Here is a 26,192-nt window from a genome sequence, read left to right on the forward strand (position 1 = left end):
GACAGTACTGCAGAACCATCACACACTTCCTAGAAAAGTATGCACTCATGACCGATACTTCGGACTCTGTAGAGTCCAAAAGTTAAAACTTTTCGGACTAAAACAGATGCCAGTGTAATACCGTAAAGACCATTTTTTCGATCCAACACAGACACAAGTGGGCACCACTGCTGCCAACAACAAGTCCGTGGCCAGCATGACAGGCACAACCTGGGATTTAACCCTTTGAAGGTTTTTGCCGTATATGTACGGCGGCGGTTTTCTGTCCCGCAAGGTCTTTGCCGCACGGGTACGGTTTCAATCTTGCGTTTGAAATTTTGCACCAAAAGAACAATGCGTGCTCACTGGGGGGTGCTGCCACCTCTTAGGACTTACAGGAAGTGTTTGAATTTTGTGCTGCCTTCTTACGGAGATAAGCAGTACTTATGTCTAGCTTTAGCGCGGCAGCACAGACTGCAGCAACACCCCTTTTGTAGTTTTGGTTTCGCCGCGTGATCACAACGCAGTCGCGCGAAATTTGAGTTTTCTTTTTGTCAGCACTATCTTGCAGGGGCTGCCGAAGTTGATTTCTATCTCTATTGGCGCTGCTCTTAGCTTGCTTATCACCGTTGCTCGCGAGGTATTCTCGCCCTCTGTGGCAACGCGCCTACGCGGTTTCGATTCCGCCGCGGGATCGCAACGGAGTCGCACGAAACGTGTTTTCTCTTTGTGGGCACTGTTTTGCAGAGACGCCTGAAGTTGATTTCTATATTTATTGATGCTGCTCTTAGCTTGCTTATCACCGTTGCTATTCTATTCTATTGAACATTTTCCAGTTGTGAGTGATGCTGTCACCAAAGTACTGTTCCTAATTTTTTGTTACTATTTATTCTCGATTATATACATTTTGTAGATTCACGATCTGCAATAAAGTAATTTGATCACCTGGGAAAGTTTTCTTCAAAATAATTCGACCCTCAAAGAGTTAATCGGAGCTCCCACTCACGTGTCATGACCACGTCACAAGCAGCAGCCTCACATTAGATGCTCAGCTCGGTCAAGCGCGGCGTTCGTGACACTGACCTTCCCAGTGTTACACGAGGCCCATTCCAGAGAAAGCAGCTCCCCCACTGACTGCTCGCCACCTTCACGTCAGCACGGTTTCCCAGCTTCAATGCGCCTGATCACTGTTGTTGTGGGTGGTTACTCAGCATTTCCTCTTTACATGCCAATGCTTTCAACATGAGCATCAAACACTGGTAGTACACAACCAGAAAAGGCGGTTGGTTGGTTTGGTTTATGGGGTTTAACGTCCCAAAGCGACTCAGGCTATGAGAGACGCCGTAGTGGAGGGCTCCGGAAATTTCGACCACCTGGGGTTCTTTAACGTGCACTGACATCGCACAGCACACGGGCCTCTAGAATTTCGCCTCCAAAGAAATTCCAGCCGCCGCGGCCGGGATCGAACCCGCGTCTTTCGGGTCAGCAGCCGAGCACCATAACCACTGAGCCACTGCGGCGGCGAGAGAAAAGGCGGGATATGCAACTGGACAGCTACAGCAGACTCTCATTAATTCAAACTTCAACAGATCAGATTTTTGTTTGAATAATTAAGTTTGAATGTGATTTGCTTTATAGACATCTATGCATACAAATAGTACCTTTAGAACTATTTCATTATGCAACGTAGCTGCATGCTCTGGCGCAACATAAAATATGTGTGAGAGGCACTGATGCCTTCACTAGACCAGCAACCTATTTGAATTTGAATACCGTATTTACTCGCATAATAGGCGTCTGCTAGCAATCATGTGAATACAGTATTGATCACAGTGCGATTTCGGTGTGCGCCTATTATGCGCGGAAATAAAAAAAAACTGGTTTTTTCACGACCAAACTGGGGGTGTGCGTATTATGTGAGTGCGCTTATTATGTGAGTGTGCCTATTATGCGAGTGCGCTTATTATGCGAGTAAATACAGTAATTTTTATATGCCTATGCATTCGCATGCTTTTTTTTTTTTTGTATCCATCTCGGGTGGGAAAGAGACTGGAGCTAAGACACACGGGGTTCCCCTCAGCCTCTTTTGAAAGCTGTTGGAGTTCCCCCGAGGCTAAGAAGACTGGGAACCCCGGCATGCTGCAATCCCCTCCGATACCCCACTGCGTCCAGGTCTGGCCCACCTGTTGTTCCGAGAGGTGATGGGCGCTGGGGCCTTGCTGTTGACTGTTGCTGCGTTGACGGCGGAGTTGGCCACCACACTCCGCGCCGTTTTGCCCGCTTGACTGCTCGGCTGCAGCAGCACAACACACAACACGAGCTCTCAGCGCCATCTTTTCACAAGTCCTAGCAGAGCCCTCGCCCCACACTCACACACTCAGAAGGCAAAGAGAAGAAAAAAGAGCAAAGGAAAACAGATTTCTACATTTCAACATCGTGCAAACGTCAATTATCGAAGCAAAATTTTACACCTAGCACAGCATCTCGACTTTGATACCTGATATGACCCTTATATGGTTTTGCACAAGAAACTGAAATGTTCATTGGCCGTCCCACCTCAATGGCTCCAGTATTGGCTCCCGATTCATTGCAGTGGAGACAAAAGTGACCAACAAGGCCTGCGCATGGTTGTATCCAATTTCTTTGAGGTGCATAAGAGAAGACAGCCAACACAAAAACTGCAAGTCAGGTGTGAAATACAGGTGACAAGAAAGTCGCATTAAGCACAGCACCAACGTATAAACTCAATGACCCGAGTGATCCAAACTAAAGGTGTTCAGCGGGCATGATTAACTTATCTGGTTTCCCTGACACCACTACCACAAAAGATTGCGCAAAATACATTAGGCCCAGTTAGCATGCATTATGAAAGAGGGCATCATCTCGTCCATGCCTGTTTCAGTTTTAGGCAACGCAAAACACAGTGTCCTGTCTTATCTAATAAAGTCCTCTAGGAAAATGAAAAGGCATTGCGCATATTTTTTTTTTACCTCTTTCAGCATAGCCACCTCTCCCCACATGTAATGTGTCTGACAGCAAGTTACATTTAAAACCTACAAAGGTGGCATGAACATTCATCTAAGCATGCTCCTAGGGGCTGATGTACAGTGTAATCCACTAATAAAATATTTAACAATATTGAGAAAACCCCAAAAATTCCATGTTTATATCGGGACTGGCAAAAAAAAAAAAGAACACACCCACGTGTTCCCCCATGCATGTAGCCACCACAACATTAGTGCTCCTGTCAAGGGCACACAGCATCTTGGTGCTCTGCTAGTTCACTGCAGCTCTGCCAACTTCACCCAGCGAGCCACCCTTGCCAAAGTTCCCATCAAAAGATAAAACACAGCAAGCCACCCTCGCCAAAGCTCCCATAAAAAGATAAAACACACACTGATGTCATCAGCACACAGCATCTAGGGAAGCTACCAAGGTCTGCACTGTGGATAGCACGAAACTAAGGAACGTGCTAAGAACAGGCAATGAGTTTTTTTTGTAAATTTTCAACCATAAAAGCAGGGGGTGTTCAGGTATAACACGTTGCGCTTAGTCACCATTTTTACCCAGCTCACGAACACCCAAATGCATGAACGGGCGGAAACAGCGCAAATCACGTTTGTGCGAGAAAGCGTTTCACGGCAGCGGCCAAACAAGCTCTTCCCACCTGTCTCAAGCAATTAAAACGATGATAATGCTCGGTTCTCAAGGTCGCACACAACAGCTCCTCAGGGGTTTCCGCCCCACAGGTCCGTTTGTGTAGTTTGCGCGGCATTCACTTCAAAGTAGTTTATTTTTTCACCAAACCTTAAGGCAAATTCTGGTGGTAAACACCTTCTGGGCAGTGAGAATTCTATTGTTGTACCCATATTTTGCCGACAATTTTATCGTTTACGTTTTATTTTTACATAAGGACAATGGGAGAAGTGATACAGCTTTAAGCATTTGATCAATATCAGCAATATATGATCTGGTATCATTACAAGTGGATTACACTGTAGCTGAAGGAGCATCCCCTAGTACCAACGCTACACGGAACCATGCACAGCGAAGGGAAAAGAGCCACCTCTCCTACAAAATATGCGAAGGAACAGAAACCATGCATTAGATATGAGAGTTTGTGCACAACCAAACAACACAGAGGCCAGAAACCCCGCGAGCTCGCCCACACCAGAGACACCTGGTGAGGCACAACGCAAGCTTTCCAGAGAAAGAAGTCGTACCTCACTGGACCTGGAATGATTGGTGAGCCCGGGGCTGGGCACCGGTGAGCTCGAGTTGGTGGAGGCCGGCGTGTTGTCGGTGCCGGGCGCCTCGTCGTTGGCGTTGGACGCGGCGTCCATGATGCAGTTGTCCGTCGGGTGCTCCAGGCCCGTGGTGGACTTGGTGAGGAAGTCCGCCATGTCCCGCAGGTCCAGGTCGTCGTACAGGAACTCGTTCTCCTCAAAGTCCGGGTCCTGGCACGACTCGATGTAGTACTCCACGTCCTCCTTGATCTTCTTGATCTTGCACACCTCGACCGTGCCGTTGTCGAGCATCCGCATCAGCGTCTCCAGCTGCAGGATGTGGTACCGGTGCCGCGCCAGCAACGCCTTGAGCTCGTCTACCCGGTCCTGCGAGCGACCACGGTACGCATCTTACGGTGACTGCAATTTGTGATACTGAGCACCGAATTTCTTGTGACAACGCAGCTTAAACAAACAGTTTCCACATTTCCGCTGCACTCAACAAGCCTCTTTTTTTATTTTTTTTTTTTCAAGCAATTTTCACAAGCATGAACTGAATTGAACAACAGTAAAAAGCTATCAACGCTCACATGAATCGTGAGCGTTGAACAAAACGTTGAGCACATCGTGAGCAAATGTAAAAAAACGCCACCGACGTGCATTGCAAACCATGTCGCAAGACACAAGTGAAGATTTCTTACTTTCACTCACCACAGTATATTATTAAGCCATTAAATACAACTGCAAATCGACGTGTAAAAGTCACAAAGAGTTCGACATTTTGTCCAATTCTAAGTTTTGTTCAGGTCTGTTTACCTTGAATCAGCAGTCCAAATAACTATGCAGACTCCGCAGCCACAAACCAGTGGAAATATGAGCCCCTCTTCGATGAGCACTTAACAAAATCCCATCAAGAATGCCAGCAATAACAACACGTGCCAGATTTCCAGCTGCCACTTGTGTACAGTTCATCCCGGATAAAAAAACAAAACTAAAAAAATATGAAATTTTTTTGTTAGGTCTTTGTTTTCACAGCATGCATTTTCATATGAAGACTGGTAAGAATCATGCAGAAACAAAACCAAAACTCGACAGGCATCAATTCAGGTGAACTCTCCGCTCAAAACATTTCACGGAGGAAACAGTGATTTTCCCACTGCTGTTGCACGGTCGAAGACACTATGCGGCGCTCCAGAGGAACTAGGGCATCCTGGGCCACTTGATCATCCTGTGAGCCGACGAAATGGCGCACAACATTCACCGCGTCTATCACTTCCCGCATGGTAGACATGGCACACAGTGGTTCAGCCTCCAACGAACTATCACCGACAACACGATCTTGGACATTTTCCACTAGTGTTGCATTCAACATCTCTTCTGTAGATGCATATGAAAAGTTGCTCGGTTTTATGCTGTCGTTGCGCTCCACCTTTCACACAGAGCACATTCCACGCTTCAATCACATCAGGTAGGTTTGAATGCTCCTCTTCGCTGACCGCAGCTTGGACAACCTCGTTTATCTGGGTCTTGACAAAGTGATTAGAGACTACCTCTACTCCGACTTCTTGCGCCAACGCAGCAGGCGTGTCTTGATAGATGTCTATCTTTGATTGCCGTTCAAGACGGATGTCTATGGGATGTCCAGGGAAAGCTGTTAATGACCTCTTTGCCGAAAGGCTGTATCAGAAATGCGGTGTGCTGAAAAATACTGCAGCTCGATGTTTGAGACCCGAAGGCCTTCAACATGGAGCGCAGAGCAACTGGTGAGAAGCAAGCGCATTTAACAGCCTTGTCGCTTCCTTCGTTGAACTCCTTCAACCGGTCAGAAAAAAAATTGCCCGTGACATCCAAACTTTGGAATTGGCCACATATTTTACTGGCATACGCTCTGTTCCCTCACAGCATCACTTCTCCATACAACTAACATGACACGCTGGTCACTGCCCTTGAATGCTTGCCGCAGTAGCAGTCTTCTTTTAGCTCCAGCATGTGGCCTGGCAACAGTTGATAAGGCACAGCTGCCTTCATCGGTGGTGTAGATGACAGCTGCCTCGTAGTGGCTCAAAATACTGCCCACGACGCAGTAGCATCACTGTCTGCGGATGCAGGCTCACCACTACACACTTCCCCCACGACGTCACGCCGGCTCTTATATCCTTGCTGGCAGCTGGTACTTCCTTGGAAGTCATCGCAACCCAGGATGCATGCAAAATCCTTGGCTCTTTGTTTCAAGACCGCACCAATTACGAGCACCTTTCATGCTCACACGCCCAGACACCAAGTAAACAAGGCTTTGTCCCCATCACAGCACGCGTAGACATGGTCTGCCTTCTTTTCTTGGAGCTTGAGCCCAATTCCACAGCACCGCGGATGCTTTGCTCTGCACTTGCAACTGTTGACGCGTAGCTGGCAGGGATGCTGAAGTGGCCGGAGACACCCTTTTTCTCGTCAGCAGAAACCGCATTCAAAATGGTGAGTTTGTCTTCAAGAGGTGAAACTTTGTGCTTTCTGACAGCAGAGCTCATATTCATAGCGAATCGACACCACTGACATTCATGGGCACATGGCCAACATGTTGACAGACAGGCCTAGAATGGCAAATGCGTCGCAAGGCTCTAAACGGTGGAGAACATTCCAGAGAACATGATGATGTCATGGCTAGGATCCCGCCGTGAACGTTGCTGTAAACTGTTTTGAAGCGGATTAGCATTAAAAAAATTTCAAAAGGCTAACAATGGGAAAAGTCAGAATGTATGTGCTCAAATGCAGGCACAAAAACACAAACACTAATTAACATAGTACCACTTCATGCCACAAGGCTGCTGCGTTTTCCACAGAAAGGCAGTAGCAGCCCTCATCATCAACACGGCCCTTTAACTCGCTGCAATCACAAGCGCTGTTATTTACAAAGCTTACACAACACTACTTATTAAAGCTGGGCATTGTTCAGCTCAATTTTCAGTATAACACCACAAGACGCAACCCAAGGAAATAAACGATCAGCATCACGAATTTGTTACATCAAGGTCAATCAACGCAACGTCTTAGCAACATGGATCTCACCAAAAAATAGGCTTCAATGACGGTGGCACAGGGGAATCAAAGAATTTTGGAAAATCCGGGAACTCTTTACACAGAGGTTTGTTACATACAGGTTTCACTGTATTACTACATCGTTATGTTGGATTTTATGGCACACTAACAACTAAGGCTATCACGCGCCAACAGGGTTAGAAATACCTCTCCATAGCGCTAAAGGACCACGCACTTTTCAAAAAGTTGCAGCTTGTTTAAAAACATCTCGGTGTTAATGCCCAACCAATGCGTGGGCACACAAAATTAAGAGCAAAGCTCCACCACACAGCATAAATGGCACTCGTGGCAAACATCAGATGGCTCCGTTGCCTGTCAATGCCAGACTACATGGACCGAATGCTAGGCTGCCACCTTGTTTACAATGTCGCAGTGATACACACAAGGCCAGTATCACCACAACGATGACCTCCCTATCACACTGGGGGTGCTTGCAGCATTGAGCTGGGCGTGTGCTTATCACTAGCTCCTTATCACGAGGTTAGGACAAACAGCACTGATCTGTCACGTTTTTACAAAACCTGCAGCGGAGCCGTTCAGAATACAAGCACTCACAGCCACTGCGATGGCACTGTGGCTATGCGATTCTGCAGCTGGGCGCGACATCACACATCTGGTCACGAGCATTCACATTTCAACTGAGACGAAAACAAAACAATTAAAGAGGTGCGCCAATAATGAAATCCATTTTTCTTCTCCTTACTGCCCTGTCATATGCATCTGATGCAAAGTGACTTCGCAAGCACCACATCGGCAACAAATTACTGCACTAGCGAAATCCAGGAAAAAAATAAATAAATAAATATCGTGCATGCATCTGAAAGAGCTAACGGTTAGAAAAGCCTAAAAAGAAAACTCATTACAACACATCATCATCATCATCATCATCAGCTCTAATAATGTCAACTGCGAGACAATGGCCTCTCCCATATCTCTCCAATTATAACTCCCCACCCAGTGCCAGCTGCAGCCGCCTTATCCGCACACAAACTGCCTAATCTCATCTGTCCACCTAACTTTCTACCACCCCCTGGTACGCTTGCCTTTCCCTATGAATCCAGTCTGTTACTCTTAAAGATAATCTGTTATCATGCCTTCACAATGCATGCCCTATCGAAATCCATTTCTCCTTGATTTTGACTAAGATGACATTAAGGGGGCAAACTGGTCTTAGAAAAAAAATTTTTGTTAATGAAGTCACAATAATAAAATCTTCAAGCAACCTGTATTTTTGCGTGCGGATTCCAAATATGTAATTTAATTTTGTGTAAAACAACTCCTTGTGCACTTATATAATATGTTATTAACTTTTTTCAGAGAGCTTTCAATAAATTTTGCTGCAGGAAACTTGCTAGGATGCACGCCATTGGCTTGTCTTGACATCAAACTATGCAATAAGGGCAAAATTATTATCCTGCCCATCACAGAAGTTGAGTTACAGGGTTTTGAATTTGCCACTTTACAAACGGGAAGAAACTGATGATTTCAGAATCCTATAACTCACCTTCTATAACAGGCAGGATGACAATTTTACCCTTATTGCATAGCTTGATGTCAAGAGAAACCAATGGCATGCAATCTAACAAGTTCCCTGCCGAAGAATTTCTTTCAAACTCTCGGCAAAGGTTACCTAACATACTGCATAAGTGCACAAGGAATATGTAATCAGCATGAAAAATGTATGTTCCCTGAAGATTTCACAGTTGTGACTTCATTAATAAAAATTTATTTCTAAGACCCTCTTCCCCCCTTTAAAGAGTGTGTTCCCTCACCCACTCTGCCCTATTCCGGACTCGCAATTTCACCACCACCACCACCCAGCCCCCCTCACAATTACGCACCTGGTTGTCGTTCTTCTTCTTCTTGACCCCGATGGTGAGCGACTCGAGCTCGCTCTCGAACTGGTCGACGTGGATGTTGAGTGCCGCGATGGAGTTGGCCAGCCACACGGTGATGTCCTCCTTCTCCTTCTGGGCGGGGTCCACCTTCTGGGCGCCCCCCAGGCCCTCCTTGGAGTACGCCTTGGTCTTGGTCTCCCGCTCCACCACCTTGAACCGCTCCATTTGCTGCACGGTCCACCACATCACCACAACTCAACCGAGGAAGGGGCAGGGACAACAGTTTTCAGTTCACCGAAATGGCGTCAGATTCGCCTGCACCCACTTAATCATTTACTGCCGAACTTCTTCTCCCATGAAGTAGCAATTTCGACAGCTGAACAGTGGCTACAACGACACAAGTACAGGCGAGGTCACACAAGGCGCACAATAACTGCTATATGGCGGAACCTTTGTCCTTTTAATTCGCTCCAGCTCTTGCAACAAACAGCCCACCACTCAGAAGCCTGAATGGCAGCAGTGATCAAACAGCTACTGTACTGCAGATTCTTTTTTGGTTTGTTTGTGTTATGGTTCATGCTACCATAAACCTCCTTACGACGTACCTGACGCTGTTCACCTGCCTAAACCGAAATGAGCGCACAACAGAAAAGAAAACGCGACACCGAAAGCGAGTTGTACGTGGGAACAGAAACATAACGCTTCACCCTCAAGACAGCTGTGGTCAAAAGAGTGGTTTTTGCTTTACATTAACACACAATTATTTTCAACAATGCAATAAAGGTCTACTCTGTTCTGCAAGCACATAGATATATACATACACAGCCACAATAATGATGCATACGAAGCTCTTATACTAAGCTACTGCTCTTGCAGCTAGTGCCACTAATTGCAGATCACAATGCAGTTGTAAGCTGAACCGCACGTGAACTCCTCTTATACTTTACACTTAAAAAATAAATAAATAAATAATTCTGCAGCCTGCAGAAGTTTGTGGAAGCTAGAGAAGAAAAGCGGCTACATATTCTGGTCCGCAAACCTGCCAACTAGTTTATTTACTGCGACAAAGAAAGCATAACCACACATGGTTTGCCTGCCCACATTTAATTATCCCTGAAACATTATCAATTAATATTAGGCACCCCAGACACAATGGAAGATCTAGTGTCACTTGAAGTGGTGTCAAGCAATTGTCCAACAAATTTAAGCAAAACAACATGGCAGCAGGACAGATGGACTTGAACAAAATTTGTGCAGTAAAGGAAAAGAGAACAAGATACAGGTAACTGATATGGTGGCCCTCATGTGCAAATGAGATTGAGTCAGACCTCTTTCCCTACAGCTTGCATCATCAACAGCCTATCGCATACCTGCCAACGGGAAGCACAGGAATTGGGAAGATTGCCAAAATTTTTGCAAATACCTTTCGTTGGTCATATGATAGAGTCATAACATCAAGCATGCAAGAATTCTAACTTTACACTGTGCACAAGCAGCAGCAGCTGCAAGCATGAAATGCAACCAGCCATGGCTACTTTTTGGCCTGGCTTGATTCGGCTTATATCGGCTGCTTGGACGTTGATGGTGATGCTGGCAATTGCAATGCGGCTGCCGATTCCAGGGCGGCAGTTTCCAAAAACCATTCTTGTGTGAGCAGAGACAACTTTTCGGGAGATACAGGGACAGGTCGTACAATCGGAAAGTTCAGTAAAAAAAGAACCGAATCAGAAGGGTTGGCAGGTATGCTATCACAGAAATTGAGTAATAGTGTTTTGAAGTTCTCACTTTAAAAACGCGAATGCAAATTTTTTTTCTTCCCGTTTCTGAAGTAGCAACCTCGAAACTCTACAGCCCAAGTCCTATGGTAGGCAGAATGATAATTTTACCCTTACTGCTTTCCTTGATGTTAAAGAACTCTGCAGCAAAATTTCTTAAAAACTCTAGGCAAAAATCAAAATTTCTTAAAAACTCTAGGCAAAAATTCGTCTAAAATATTACCCAAGAGCAAAAGAGCTTGCTTCACATTAAAATTAATATCTGGAATCAGCACACAAAAAATGCACGTTCCCCGAAGATTTCATAACTGTGATTTCATTATAAAACTTTTTTCGCAACACCCTGTTCCCCCCCTGAAGTGTTAAAAAAAATATGACAAAATGACTTTTTCAAAAGCATACAAATTACACAAGTGCGACATTTTTACTGCTGACCCAAGGCGGAGGCCATGCAGTTGGTTCAAAATGAAATGCAAATGAAACTGCCGAAAACATTCAAGGCAAAATTCATTCAAGCATATTTACATGAAATATTCCCATGTAGCAGTCAATGACGCCCCATGCTAGCGACCGACATTACATGCTAATTTCATGCGATTCAAACTGCACTCAATCTTCCCACGTGACAGGGGTACGAGACTGCATTCATGTACGTTGCTGGAAGAGTTGGTGACTTGACACTCTGCATGAAAAACAGCGCAAAAAAAAACAAGAAAGGGGGAAAGAACACACACAAGCAGGCACGAGACGTCACTCAAAGCGGCACGAGACATTGCGAGACTGCATGTCCCCGAACGCGAGAGAGACTTGTAAACAAAAGGTTCCCCGACGCTCACCGTCTCTATTAACTTCCGGTTGTCCATAAGGATTCTCTTGTCCTTGATCTCGCTGGATGCCATCCATGTTTTAATCTGGTCTCGTAACCTCTGCATGGGTCAGGCAAGATGAGGACAACACACAAGGTCAATGCCCTCGCCACCACTCTACACACAGATGGCAGTGTCACGCTGGGACCCAACTCGCAGAGACCACTAAATATGAGCACACACATACGGCCTCTACATTTCAGTGTTCAGAATACCAACTGCAATCTGTCCGCTATTTGACAGTCTGGACAGGTAGCATAACCTCGCAAGAACCACTGCCGTAACGAAAACAGTATGAACAGTATAGCAATCAAGCACTTCTCCTCTGCAGATGCTTACGACGTACTGCAGCCCAGGTTCACAAAGTACAGCACGACGGGTGTGGACCGTGCAATACGAGAATCAAAAAGTAATGCAGCAACAAGGGGAAAGTCACAGAATGCCCTCACAATGTACACTTCGTGCAAACAAACAAGGGTGGGCACAACAGTGATTTACAACAAAACAATTAAGAATGTGCTTAAAGAAAAATAAAGACGCCACATGCTGAACGGCCCCTCTCCCACGTTACATCACGCCCTCAAATTTCATTTAACATGAGGTGATCTTGTTTTGATGGCCTCGCCAAATATAATAAGTTTCTCAAAAGTGAAGGCGCATCTGGATTGCATTCATCGCCAGCTGGCAACCCTAGGCATCAGCAGCTAAACATGAACTGAACATAACTGAAGTCAGATTTTTGTTACTTGTCGAACTAGCTAGAATTTCAAGCTCACTGGCTGCTGAAACAGGCAAATGTTGGGAAGAACAAAAATGCTGACCCCCTCCCCCACCATGTGAAAGGCAGGTACAGAACACATATGCGGCAAATGACAGGTGACAATCCAGGCTCAACTATACAGAGGTGTCCTGGTGCTTCATAGCTCAACCAGTTGAGTAATCTACAGGCCTCGCTCACCAATGTCAGCCCCTGGAGGATTCTGAATATAGAATAAACAACTCAGTATAACCACCGAGTACCACTTGAAGGTCATTATGCGCAGAATAAACAATTCATTGTAAAATGTAAACAACAAACCCCCCAAACTACAGCCAGAACATTGAATTGAACCCATAATTGGAAAATGCCCAAGGTTTTAGCACCTCTCCAGTAATCACAGATCAAATCTGCATTTTTACTTTTCATTCCAATAACTAAGCTATTCTGAGGCCTTGACACAAAAAGAGCACTAATAAAACCTAGTCACCTAAATGCCAGTTACAAATTCGAGAATTTTATCAGTGGTCAGGCCATTTTCAAGAATGAAGATCATCATCTATTAACCAAAATAATCAAAACTGAACACCACCATCAGCAAGCTTATACTAAAAAAAGTGGCAACCGCAGATTTCAGCCCCCCGCACGTGCAATCTAACGCACAAGGTGTAACGAACTGCAATGCAGCAAACGAAGGAGGTGTCAGTTACGGTACGTTAAGACTCTCTTCATAAGCTGAGCAGCAAAAGGCTACATTAATAAACACTTCACTGTTTTTTGTTGTTTTTTTGTCTCCAAACACTGAAGCACCAACAAATGCGGCTAGATACAGTGAACTCGACCGCTACTAGTAGGACAACCACCTCCAAACAATTTTCTTTACACACTGACGTACAACTCTGCCTTTGTGACTCAGCGGATATAAAAGAATGCATGTCATCTGCATTCAAACGACGACTATTCAGTTGAGTTCAAGAGCTGCTTGTGAATGTCTGCTGAACATAACAGTTGCCTGGCAAAAAATAATAATAAATAAAACGAAACTTTGGCACTTCCTGAAGTTCAAGCAACCATAAAGACAGCTTTGACTATTGGTTTCCTTATCGCATTAAATCACTTTCAACATTCACTGACAGCTCTTCCTGGCAAACAGCATTTCTGGGCCCATAAAAACCAGCAAAAAGCATGACGCCAATCTCAACAAGAATGTTGTCCATACCTGGAGCTTTTTAATCTCTTTCTTAAGATCCGCCTCGTACTTTTCCTTTTGGTTCGTGTTGGTTGCATTGTAGACCTATGAGCACCAGAAAAGAAAAATGCAACCCCAAGTCAGCAAAACGTGACGGACCCCCCATAAATACACAGGATAGGTTAGTGCACATTTAAAATAACCCGCGGCAATACAACAGGAGTTAGAGAATACTTTCCTCACTTTTCTCTGCAAAATCACTTTTCATTACATGACAACTTTTGTCACTAATTACAAGTTTGGTCAAATGTTTAGAGGAATCCCCCAAGGTGGAGTGGATTTGTAATAAGGGAGTAATTACTCATTGAGATCCACCCGAGCGCAGCCATACAGCTACAGAGGAAAGCTATGTAGCTTTCTCAGAAGCTTTGTAGTTAAAGAAAAATTGCTTCCTTTGTAGCCGTATGGCTGCACTCGGGTGGATGTCAATGTGTAATTACTCCCATATTACTAATTACAAGTTTAGTGCCATGAGACAATCAGCCCGAAGGAAATGTGAGACTCAAAAAGGACAGCCGTTGAAACTCCTAGAAAGAGCAAGTATGACAGGCTCTTATCCTTCCATTTACATGGAATACCGTTCCCTGCATGCAAGCCTTAAGGCACGACCATCTCCAACCATTACGCCAAAAATGCTGTTGTCATTTTCTTGTCAATGGTCAATGCCCAGAGGAACCAGGTGAGAACACACATTAACCTAGAGAACAACACACATAAAAGCGATCACCAAAACAACATACAACTTGACAGGAAACCTAAGGGAATAAGAAAACTAGACAAGAAAAAAAAAGGAAACCAATGTAAGCGCGCAAGGCTGTGATGATAGAAAAAAAAAAAAGAGAGAGCTGCCCGTTTACCTTTTGCCAAATGTCCTCGAACTGCTCCACGCCTTCGGTTACTTTCTTTAAACACCGTTCTATTTCTCCTGTTCAGGGGGAGGGGGGACAAAGGGGAAGATGACGATGACACATCGCTCAAACGCCGCTGCTCTTGTGACAGCAGCACTAACCGACGCAGAACAAGGATGCCAGCGCAAATTTAAAAAGAGCAAAATAAACAGTGGCATCATGTTTCAAGTCGTTAAAACCATGGCACATTGACCGCCCGCAGCTGGCAAATGCAGCACAGCTGCTCGTGGCGCTTCCCGACAAGAGCTGCAGCACCAAAGTCTCCCGAGCTTTGTCACCGTTTAGCCAGAGAACGCTGCGTAACGAAGTTATAGCCAAGATCCTGAAGCCGCACTACACGAATAGCAGGAAGAGATTAAAAAAGCTGGCCCACTTTCTGACACTCCCAATCTAGCTTTTGTAATCGTTTAGCCGAAAACTGGAGCAATACGGCCAAACATAGTTACTGCACAGATAATGAGATCCCGCTACATGGACTACAGGAAAGGCCGCTAGCGAGCCTATTGGAAACTCCGAAAAGGTGGCGATCAATAAGACGAAAGTGGACGTTCAGATCAGATCCTGTAAGGAATTGCCTGCGTAAAATGCAGTTTAGTGGTTTGGTTTATGGGGTTTAACGTCCCAAAGGGACTCAGGCTATGAGAGATGCCGTAGCAAAGGGCTCCGGAAATTTCGACCACTCGGGGTTCTCTTATCGTGCACTGACATCGCACAGTATGCGGGCCGGGATCGAACCCGCGTCTTTGCTGTGTAATGGAATTATGGAGATGATGAAGCAATGAATGCAACAAAACCGTGGACATAAAGAAACAGCGGGTTCCTAAGGCAAGCTAACCTAGTGGAAGGTGCCCAAATTTCTTTGCCTTTTCTGACAACAGAGCTTCATTGTGCCACAAAACAACCTGGAACACGTGGACAGTTTTTCTTTGTTACGAGATTTTTTCTGCGTTCGAGCTCGGTGTAAGCTGCGATCTGGTCAAATGCTTCCGTATTTCTCTCAAGCACCGTTTACTTTTTTATTGAAACTGCCTACATTTCCAAAAGTGTCAGATGTGCTACAACGGACAGCACTTTGCAGCAAAAGTTGTGCTACTGGCTTGCAAAGTCCATGCTATTATCTTCTAAGCAAAAATCAGAGCAACTCCACCAAATTTTCAGCCAATAACGGATCTCGAGGCTACACAATGCGAATTTAAAGATGACAGTACCCAATTTTAGCTATAATGGATCTTGAGGCTACAAAATATCAATTTAAATGTAATACCCTCCATTAGCTGCTGAACAACCCAACATGCAACCAGACACTACCGCCACTGCGAAGCAAACCTTCACCGTAGTCACATGCAATACTACAGCGACAAATCGACGGACACATACACACAAAAAAATAGTATTAAAATCCTCGTTGTAAGGAATACAAAAAAAAAAAAAGAGTTCAAGGAGTAAAGATACCTCATTTTGGCGGCGCATTTTCTTCTCTGCAATGATGCAGAAGACTCTACTAGTAACGCATGAATCACCACGTGGTATTCACCTAAACGTTGAATAATTTATAATCGTATTTTTTTGGTCATGCTGTTTCGGTTTCAACAGCCGAACGATGGCTGTGACGTCAGAATGGTTTTATGTCGCGTGAGGCATGGAAAACGCTGATATAATAACAGCTGCTTCGTCCTTTTAGTTCACTACAATGCTGAAATCAGCCTTGCAGCAGGAATGACAACGAATGCAGAAGCAGCCATTATAGTGCAGTTGCTTCGTGCCTCACGTGACCTATAACCACACTTTTGACGCCACAGTCCTCATTCGGCTGTTGAAACTGAAATCGAAACAGCAAGAGAAAGAAATTCGATTATAACTTAATTAGTGGTCATAATTAGGCAGTAATCCATGTATAATAATGCCTTGCCCATCAATACAAACAAGGAAACGCACATGCAAAAGTTAGGTGTCTATACTCCTTCCACAAAGCGCTCCCACTGCCATTCTGTTTCGTGCGTGCCTTCTCTTTTCGAACAAAGCTACTCAGTTTTTAAATACAAAATGGCTCCCGGTAGAAAGGATGGAATACAAATGCCTTTTCCATATAAGGTTACTTAAAGCGCCGATTAAACACTAGGTTAATTTGACAGAACACTAACATCAGTTTCAACTGCGCACAATCATGTTACACAGTTGGATGACAGCAAATTTTGAGGCTACACTCGCCAGACATAGCAAGAGGTGAAATTCTCACATATGAATCTTCACATATTTCACGCTTACAAAAGGACAGCCTTTTTGCCTCCACGCAATATGAAGGGTGTCGCCTAACGAATCATCCTCGCTAGTAACGAGGGTATCAGAAATGATATGGATTCAGCACTTCAGTTTATTAAGGACCCACACATTTGTTACGCTGTATCAAATGCGGTCAGAGTAAAAGTCTACAGGGAAAAAAGTACTTTGTAGCACTGCAGTAAAACCATTCTCCAAACTGTCATCAGGTGAATTCGGTTGGAAGTTATGCTAAGGGTCATAAAGTCTCATTACTACCGTAGACAAAACAGGTTTCAAGTGAATACACAACGCAAAAATGAATCTTTACAATGTTATCATCAAATCACACACTGATCAAAATGTGCATTCAACACCGATAATCGTTACCACAGCGTCAGAGCATTTATGCAACCGATTCGGCGGAGCTAAGAAGCATGGTTTCATAACAGTTACTCTCTTTCATAACACAATGATTGACCTCACAGCCTCAACTGTTCGTAAACAAGCTCAGTATAGCAAGGGTAATATAAATAACTTCACTGTATGTTAATGCTTTATTGAGAACTGCAAAGAATTAATGATAATTTCAACTATCATCCTCATTAATAACCAGAAAAGAAACAAGCCAAGGGTAAACTTTGATAATGCATGTTAACCTCAGGGAAATTATGCAAAAGTAGGCTTGCCCATATGAACCACAAGAAAAGAAACTGCCTGCTAGGCGTGATCACACCCAAAAGATCACACAAAAAGTTTAGGCAAACAATGCTAGCTTGCATTCAACACCACAATGAACAAAGGGCACAACAAAAAGGGCATGAGTGTTTGTTACAAACATCCCTGCATCTCAAACTGAGACAGGTTTGCAGAAAAATCCCCGAGCCCCACAGAATGGCAATGAGCCTACTCCGCTGTCTCCAAGTCAGCTGGAAAACTTGCGAAACCACAAGTTTGCGAGCAGGTGTGCTTCGCAGTTAAAACCGACGCGAGGTCGAGACAGCTCTACGACCGCGTGCGTACAAGATTGCTACCTTCGAAGCGAGCGGAAAAAAACCCGAAAACAAGGCTCGCCCTGAAAGGACGTTTCGACAATGCCACACCGCATTGTGCCACGAACCGACTAGTGCAAGCTACGCTCAACGCCAGCACCGACTCAAAATCTCGGCAACCACGACCGCGAACAGGGACGTAGCAAGGGGGGAGCGTTAAGTTTACGAGCGTAGCACGCTTCGTGAGCACGGACTACTGCTTGGACCAAAAGCACGCGACTCGGCAGTCGAGGCTACGGACCCGAAAGCGGGACAGCAGCTCCCGAGAGTTAGGCTTATGGTACTGCCAAAAACAGGCTTTACAGACCCTAAACTGCCCCTGCACGACACACAAGACCCTTCGTTGCTCGGTTCAAAGCTCGAAACAACGCTAGTTTGCACCGCAAGTCCGTTAACAAACAGAGAAAACGACTTTTCACATCACTCCCCCCCTTCCACCATCACCTGGGCGCTCACACACAGACAGCATCACCGACAGCAGTAGATACGACCGCAAAAACAACTGCAAAAGGGGATTCATCTCTCACGGGTCTGCATGTTAACGCTGGAAAATGCCTCGGCGAGCGTGTCCTCTCCCTTTAGCTCGGCGACTCTTCCCGGACGAGCGAAGATGCCGCGGTCAGGGTTCAAAAACTAGAGCGCACCCCCGCTCTGACGAGCCACACACCGTCCCGTTTCAGGCGAGCGCTAAGCGTGCTTCGTCGGGCGAACCCCCGGCCAGCACGAAGCCCTACTACACGCACAGACTCGATCCCGAGCACTTCACAAGGGATGGGTGCAGCCGCAAACGAAACTTCAAGCGTCGTTCAGTCGGCACGACGCCTAGCGCACGCCCGAGCTCGCGTATCGGCGCCGCTAAAAAACTGTCAAATTGCACCGTAAACGTCGTCCAGGGGATCGCTGATGGGGGGGGCACCCGTGCGGTCCGACGAGCGGGCTTAACGGAGGGCACTCCCGACGCGTCTCGGCACTGCGCAGCTGTCTGGGACGGCTGGGAACGGCCTGCCCCTTCCCTGCCGCGGCGGATCGGCGGACCCCGGGCGTGGATTTTCGCCGCAAATCCGCCGATTTTCGTCCGAGGGCATCTTAGGCTTAACGCGCGGTCCCCCCGCTGCAAGCGGTGTACGATACCCGTTCAAGCAGCAGACAGGTCTAGCAGGCAACAAGCATCGAGATTTTGACAGACGTTTTTTCTTACCTTGGAGTTTTCTTCTATCAGCCATGGCTACGAATACACATAAGAAAGTTGCTGGAGCATAGTAACGCGTGATGAGAATTAACTGCAGAGTGAGCACTTAAAGAGAATTTAATCCCAAAAAAGATTGCCAATATCTTTGTCCACAACCAAAATGGCTACCGTCTGCTTATTACTTGCAGTTCGGCCGGACTATGTATTCATCCGCGTAGCAGCCCGCCAAAACGTGCCTTAAGCGCGCGCTAAATGAGACACAGGTGGCAAAAACTTTTTATTAACAACTTTTCAGGCGCGAAATGGCAGATGCCAGACAAATTCTGCCTGTATGTGCTGCGAGCGCAGTTTTATAAACAAAACGTAGTTCCCCGCGGAAGCGAGTAGCGGTGCTGCGGCACGTCGGCTTGAGGTTGTTTTCAAAGCAGCTCTCCGTGGAAAGAGTACTGAACGGACGGTTTTATATCTACAGCCTAGGCGACTAAGCCCTTCGAGTTTTTAACTCGAAAGCTTCTCTGAAATGCCGACCTTTGAGACCGGCCAATGAATACCAATTTCCATGGCTACGCCGTACCTTCGAGCACGTTGAGGGTCGGCCCCACTATGCGTGACGCTAGAGGTAGCACTCGCCACCAGCGCTACTTTTTTTTTTTTTATCGCATCGCGCGCGCCGCGGTTCAAAACAAACAAGTGCACATGCAAGCCTTACCTGTGCAGTAAGGCATCGTCGGCGCTCCACGGCACGTTGGTGCAAGGCGTTACGCAGCCGCCTCTTACGCACTTGACTTTAGTGCCCGTTTTATCTAGTCTGCGTCAGCTGATTGATGCTCTCCGTCAGCATGTGGTTTAAATAGCGCGATGACCTGTACTACGCAAGGAATGCCGGCGCTACGACTGACGGAGCGAACTCCGTTGTCGTGGATTACACCGCACAAACCGCAAGCTCGAAAAAATAAATGAATAAAAAGCATGCAAAGCCGCGTCGGCGGGCACATGTTACTGCAAAACGAAACGGCACAACTACGAAAGTTGCCCATCATTTCATTTTGGCAGTCGGCACCTTTAAGTGCCACGCTAATTTAAGCAAGTAACAACGAATTCGAAGTGAAACTGGCCAAGTTCGTTTTTTTTCACAGCACCGAAGTGTGATTTATTTTACTGTTCACCTTTTTTTTAGTTTCTAGGTTTCGGCTTCACACATGCCACTGAGAAACAGTTGCAAGCATTGCTGTGACCTGGGATGCGCGGATTCTGCGGGCTAAAATTTTAACGCGCACTTATAAACAACAGTGTACAGAAGAAATTTCGAAGAGAGAAAATATTGAAAAAAAAAATGGATCAGTGTAAATGGGTCCTACAAACTTTATGTATCCACTTCGGAAGCACACACACACAAAAAAAAAGCTTTCGCGCAGTCCCCACCACGGATCAACCTTCTTCAAAGAGTTCCAATCCGTTCTCCCTTAAACCGCACTCCTTGCAAGAAAAAAAAATATTCACCCAAGAACAACACCACTGCACTCGCTCGTGGGACAGTCCAGCAACAACACTGCAGCTGCTGTTCACACAGTACTATACTGACAGAGGAACAGGAACAGGTCTCTGTTGCATGAACAGGCAGAAATCAACATAAGAAAAAGGACCCCTTCCAGCAATAAATGCATGCACACGCTAAGTGCCACCAGCATTCACAACTAAAGAATGTCCATGCATGCATTTCAGTAATAACAACAAAAAAATGCGAACGAAATCAGAATGGGACAATGCTGCCATTGAGGCGCAGCAACTCGTTTTTTTTTTTCAAGTGCTGTATTCGTGGTACGGAGTCTAGATGAAACAGTTTTGCAGCTGAGATGCGCCCTTCACTGGCACTTCAGCACCCCACGGCAACTCTTCCTACGTCAACGCTGGCTGGACCAACGACGACGTCGTAGGCGGGCAAGAGTCGGAAACCTGGACCATCCGAGGTGCAAGCAGACCATGACCTGAACACCTTTCACACCAGACGCCACGCTCCAGAACAGCGAAAGCGGGCAGTGCATCATTTCGCTTCTTCCCTTTTCAGCCGAGCACACACAGTCACGACGCTCTGCATGCGGCAAAACACACTGCCGCAAAAGCGGCGACGGACCAATCATCGCCACAAGCATACGAGGACCCATTGTCTTTTACGCCGACGATGATGAGACACTGCTGTCGAGGAGTGTTCAGGGGGTGATGGTCACTTTTTCGCCCGATGGCCAACGACAACGCGCCAGTTCACTGAAGAGATGGCACGACCAGTCTGCCACATTGTGCAGTTCTCGCATCTCCCGGACCCAGCAGAGAGACATATTCCATCACCTCCGCACACCCAAAGAGTGGAGGCATCAGTCAGGGGGGTGCGGTGTTGGCAACGACTCCACTCAACGCTGATCGGCGACGCCTGCTTGGTTGATGCAGTTCCTTCTCTGGTACGTCTCACTCACACTTGTTGTAACATGTGCAACCATTCCTCCCACACCTTGGTCACTATCGGGTGCGGCTGTAATGGTGCTTCCGACGGGGCGGCCCGTAGCCGGAGTGCTGCCGGTTGTGGTGTCGTGCGTAGAACGGTGGTGGGCCCTTTTGGAACCTCTGGTGGAACTGCGCAGAGGGGAAACGACAGGGAGAGGAGAAGAGAGCCTGGAGTCAGCATTAATGCAGTCACTGCTTATGCTAGACATACAACAGTCACACAAGAAAAGAAGACAAAGACATCCAGTATGCAACATAAATAAATCCCAGAGGCTTCCCTAGAAGGCCTCCGAGAGCAGCGGCGAAATGTTCAACGCACATACCGCTACCGCTTACCACGTACCGCGCCCCGCCACTGTGCATGTGCAGATCGCCGCTACCGCTTACCACGTACCGCGCCCCACCACTGTGCATGTGCAGATCGCCATGAGGGCGCCAGATGGCGCCACGTTCCCGTGAACAGCGCGCCCGCCGCCGCGACGAGAGCCGCCACTGCGCATGCGTAGATCGCCATGACGGCGCCACGTTCCCGTGAACAGCGCACCCGCCGCCGCCGCGCATGCGCAGATCGCCCAGACGACGCTAGATGGCGCCACATTCCAGTCAACGCCGTGCAAGCCTGCTGCGTCGGGACCAATCAGCGCGTGCGAAGTGCAGGGCGCGGTAGGCAACAGCGGTACGCGCTATGCTAAAAGTACCCACTATTAAGAGACTTTTAGCATAGCACGTATCGCGCGCGGCCACTGCGCATGCGCGGATGGTCCCGATGCGGCAGGCACCTGGCGCCATCTGGTGCCCTTAAGGCAAGCTGCGTACGCGCACTGAAGACGATAGCGCTGTGGGCTATGTTAAAAGTCTACTCAGAGCGACATCCCCCGCTACGTTGCAGAGAAGCACGTCTTCTCTGCAGGCGCGCTCTTCGGCGGCCCGCGAGTCGGGCCGGTTTTTGCGCTGGCAACATTGGAGGCTGGGCAGCTTGGCGTATCAAGCATGACGTTGCTCTGCGGCGTCATCTCGTGGCTCTGATAGACCGTCGCTTCACCGGGTCCGCAGCGAAATCGGGATCGGGCATACCCGCTTGGCACCCCAGATCTTCGAAATAAACCGGGCTACCCGCCGCGGTGGCGCAGTGGTTAGGGCGCTCGGCTACCGAGCCGGAGTACCCGGGTGCGAACCCGACCGCGGCGGCCGTGTTTCGATGGCGCAAAAGGCGCCCGTGTACTGTGCGAAGTCAGTGCACGTGAAAGATCCCCAGGCGGTCGAAATATTCCGGAGACCTCCACTGCGGCACCTTTCTTTCTTCTTCCACACCCTCCTTTATCCCTTCCATTAGGGCGCGGTTCAGGTGTCCACCAAGATGTGACACTGCCCGTACTACGCATTTCCTTTCCTCAAAAACCACTGTATTTACAACCGGGCCGGGGCAGGCCACCGGTTCGTTACATTAGAAACTACGGCATCTCAAAAATACTAAAAATAATCCGAGATTTTGAATATAGTGAGCTAGAATACTATCCTAGTGGCGCGAACGGAAGGGCGCGGGCGTGCTCTTTGGCGTAGAAGCCATGAGGTGGCGCCACTGCAACTTTTTCCAGCGGCGTCGTCGCGGCTCCGTTTGGAGCTTGTGTATGTTTCTCCACGTCGATGCGTCGGTGTGGTGCTCTAATACGCCTGTAGTTAATAAACATGAATGCAATTTGCTTCAACTAGCTTCAAAGTAACCTGATAGACACTTTTTTTTTCCCGCCGTGCCACTTTGAGCAGTTCGGCGATGATGAAAAACTCCGTCGTTGCATGCCGTATGCTACCGAGAACGGGCAATGAGAGAGGCTCACGGTTTTGCCGGTGGGTGTTAGTTGTCTAGATGCATCTCTTACCAGACTCATTTTGTTTACCTGTGATTATAGTTTGGTACTATGGGGTTTAATGTCCCAAAGCAACTCAGGCTATTAGGGACGCCGTAGTCGAGGGCTCCGGATAATTTCGACCACCTGGGGTTCTTTAAAGTGCACTGACATCGCACAGCACACGGGCCTCTAGCATATCGCCTCCGACGAAATTCGATCGGCGCGGCCGGGATCGAACCGGCGTCTTTAGGGTCGGCAGCCGAGCACCATAACCACTGAGCCACCACGGCGGCTTACAGTCATAGAAAACTACATTCCTCATTCATCTGTCCGCGCGCCTACGTGTCATCTAGTTTACGGAAATCAGTTTTTTTCTGAGGCGGTTAAGCGGCCTCAGAAACATATTTTCTTCACTGAATGTTACTCACGACTGAAAATATTTCCACCCCAATTTTCGGCAAGTCTTGCAATATATGCATGACATATGCCAAGTTGAGAAGACACGGCAAGTGCAGACATGTGAAAGAAAAATTGAAGCGAATATTGGTTTGATGGGAGGCACGTTATTGGCGTAATCAGCCGAAATTAGGTTACATAGCAATGTCATCCGCGGATTCAAGGCTGGGCTTGTAGCTTTCCTAACAAGGTGCTTCGGAGATCTAAGTGCAACGACTCGTTTTCAGGTACTTAGAAGCTTGGCGCTTCGGGTTGTTGCTACTATTGAAGCTTTTCATAAAAAAGTTGGTTGGTTTGGTTGGTTTATGGGGTTTAACGTCCCAGAGCGACTAGGCTATGAGAGATGCCGTAGTGGAGAGCTCCGGAAATTGAAGGCGGGTTGTGATATAAAAAGCAGTGAGCTCTGCTGCCACATTCTCACAGTGGTCAGGACAGCCAAGCCGAAGCTCTGTTTTCGCCTTAACCACCTGTACAATATCAACGATACTGTCTGCATGTAGTTCTAGGAGGCTAAAACATGTCGTGAAGGCATTTTTTAGGTCAGCTACAAATTTGTAGAGGGGAGCAGCGGGATACAGAAGACCATCGTTGTCTTTCATGCGAGTGAACGGGGCTAGGTTTTAGTTCCCAGCCGCCTCATTGGTCAGCAAAAGCAAATTCAGGCAGCTTTCACAGCCCGTCTTCAGTACACATTTTCTGGCGACATAACCAGCTATATAAAATATTAGCCGGCTGTCACTTGATGCCACAGTGCAGGTGACACCCTCTGAACCTCAAAACCGTTTGGGTTGGTGTGGCTAGATGTGATCCCGTACAGGGCTTGTAATGCAACATTTTTGCCATGTAGAGCAATGGCTTACAGACACTTTCCAGTTACACCTGAAATGTAGAAAATATATTACACAGATGTTCTCTTCCCGGTAAAAATACTGTGCGGCGAACAAAGACGCCTTAGGAGCTCCCGGATAACCGCTCCGACAGCCCGGAGCAAAACAATGGGAGTCCGTCTTCCTTTTCGGCATCGTGCCTCTCTGTAGTATACAGCACCAACTTCGCACACGCAATACGATTTTCTCCGGATCACTCACATCTCGAGGAGTCACACCGAAACGTAGAACGCCCACAAAACACTTCGGTTCAGCGCCCGGAGAGCCGTTCTGAACGTGAGAAGCAGCACGGCAGCGGCAGCGCAGGCTGGCGCAAGGCTAGTAAAAGGCGCAGTGGCGCCCCTTGCGGCGAGGAGCGGCGTTTCGCTTCAGCCGCTGCGCTGCCGCGCGCCTCCGTTCGCGCCACTAGATGAGTATTCTAGTTCACTATAATTTTGAACTAACCGAGTTCTAATCATCGACGCTTTATACTCATTGGATAAAACGAGCTAAAAGATATGTTCGGTTAGTCCGTGCTTTATATCAACGAGAGTTCACTTTCTACAACGAAACGCAAAAAGCTTGATTTGACGCGGTATCAGTGATAGAAAAACGAAAATTGGTTTGAAAGGAAATGACGCAGTAACTGTCGCATATCTCGGTGGACGCCCGAACCGCGCCGTAAGGGAAGGGATAAAGGAGGGATTGAAGTTCGACAAAAGCATTTGTTGGGCGAGTTGGTGTTTTCGATGATCCATAACTACAGCGCAAACGACAGGACAGAGATGAAGAAGGGACACCACACAGCGCTGTGTGGTGTCCCTTCTTCATCTCTGTCCTGTCGTTTGCGCGGTAGTTATGGAGGGATTGAAAGAAGGAAGCAAGAGGTGCCGTAGTGAAGGTCTCCGGAATAATTCCGTCCACCTGGGAATCTATAACCTGCACTGACATCGCACAGCACACGGGCGCTTTTTGCGGTCCCCCTCAATCGAAACGCGGTCGGGTTCGAACCCGGGTACAGTTCTTTTGCATCCGCGTGGTTCAAAATAAGTAAACAAGGCAAGAGAACCTAAAACAAAAACGATCGTTTGAATCGCCCGCACTTGCGGTACGCTGGCGCCATCTACTGGCAGCAAAAGAAACTGGCGCCGCCAGCACGCGATCGCGCCGTCGCAGGGCGTGTGTGTACGACAGAAACATTGGGCTTGAACTCGACCCGCGCGAAGGCATATCTCGTAGCGGCGCGGCTTCGTTTTAACGCCTTTGGTTCGCAACTGCGTTTGAGTCCATCACGGGACTTAACTGCAGTGCAGCGAAACCGATACGCAAGGGCTAAGCG

At 47.2% G+C, this 26,192-nt stretch overlaps 2 protein-coding genes across 4 annotated transcripts in view; both read right to left on the minus strand.

The window, feature by feature from the left end:
- The window catches only part of Not3 (CCR4-associated factor Not3), a 37,508-nt gene extending 18,127 nt beyond the window's left edge, over positions 1–19,381 (minus strand). The window contains exons 1-7 of the mRNA XM_089587173.1: positions 19,198–19,381; positions 14,641–14,708; positions 13,754–13,828; positions 11,748–11,837; positions 9,140–9,364; positions 4,203–4,592; positions 2,163–2,272 (exon numbers count right to left, since the gene is read on the minus strand). Of these exons, the coding sequence (XP_089443299.1) occupies positions 2,163–2,272; positions 4,203–4,592; positions 9,140–9,364; positions 11,748–11,837; positions 13,754–13,828; positions 14,641–14,708; positions 19,198–19,222 (983 nt within the window). The 5' untranslated portion in view covers positions 19,223–19,381. The remainder of the gene's footprint in view (positions 1–2,162; positions 2,273–4,202; positions 4,593–9,139; positions 9,365–11,747; positions 11,838–13,753; positions 13,829–14,640; positions 14,709–19,197) is intronic.
- Positions 19,382–20,526: 1,145 nt separating this feature from the next.
- The window catches only part of LOC149347521 (uncharacterized), a 35,822-nt gene continuing 30,156 nt past the window's right edge, over positions 20,527–26,192 (minus strand). For all 3 annotated transcript variants that reach the window (XM_089587172.1, XM_089587171.1, XM_089587170.1), the window contains one exon: positions 20,527–21,813. In XM_089587172.1, coding sequence (XP_089443298.1) covers positions 21,700–21,813 — 114 coding nt within the window. In that variant the 3' untranslated portion in view covers positions 20,527–21,699. The remainder of the gene's footprint in view (positions 21,814–26,192) is intronic.

The sequence above is a fragment of the Amblyomma mixtum genome, chromosome 4, assembly GCF_055824585.1.
Source record: "Amblyomma mixtum isolate Tamu chromosome 4, ASM5582458v1, whole genome shotgun sequence".
Classification (NCBI taxonomy): Eukaryota; Metazoa; Arthropoda; class Arachnida; order Ixodida; family Ixodidae; genus Amblyomma; species Amblyomma mixtum.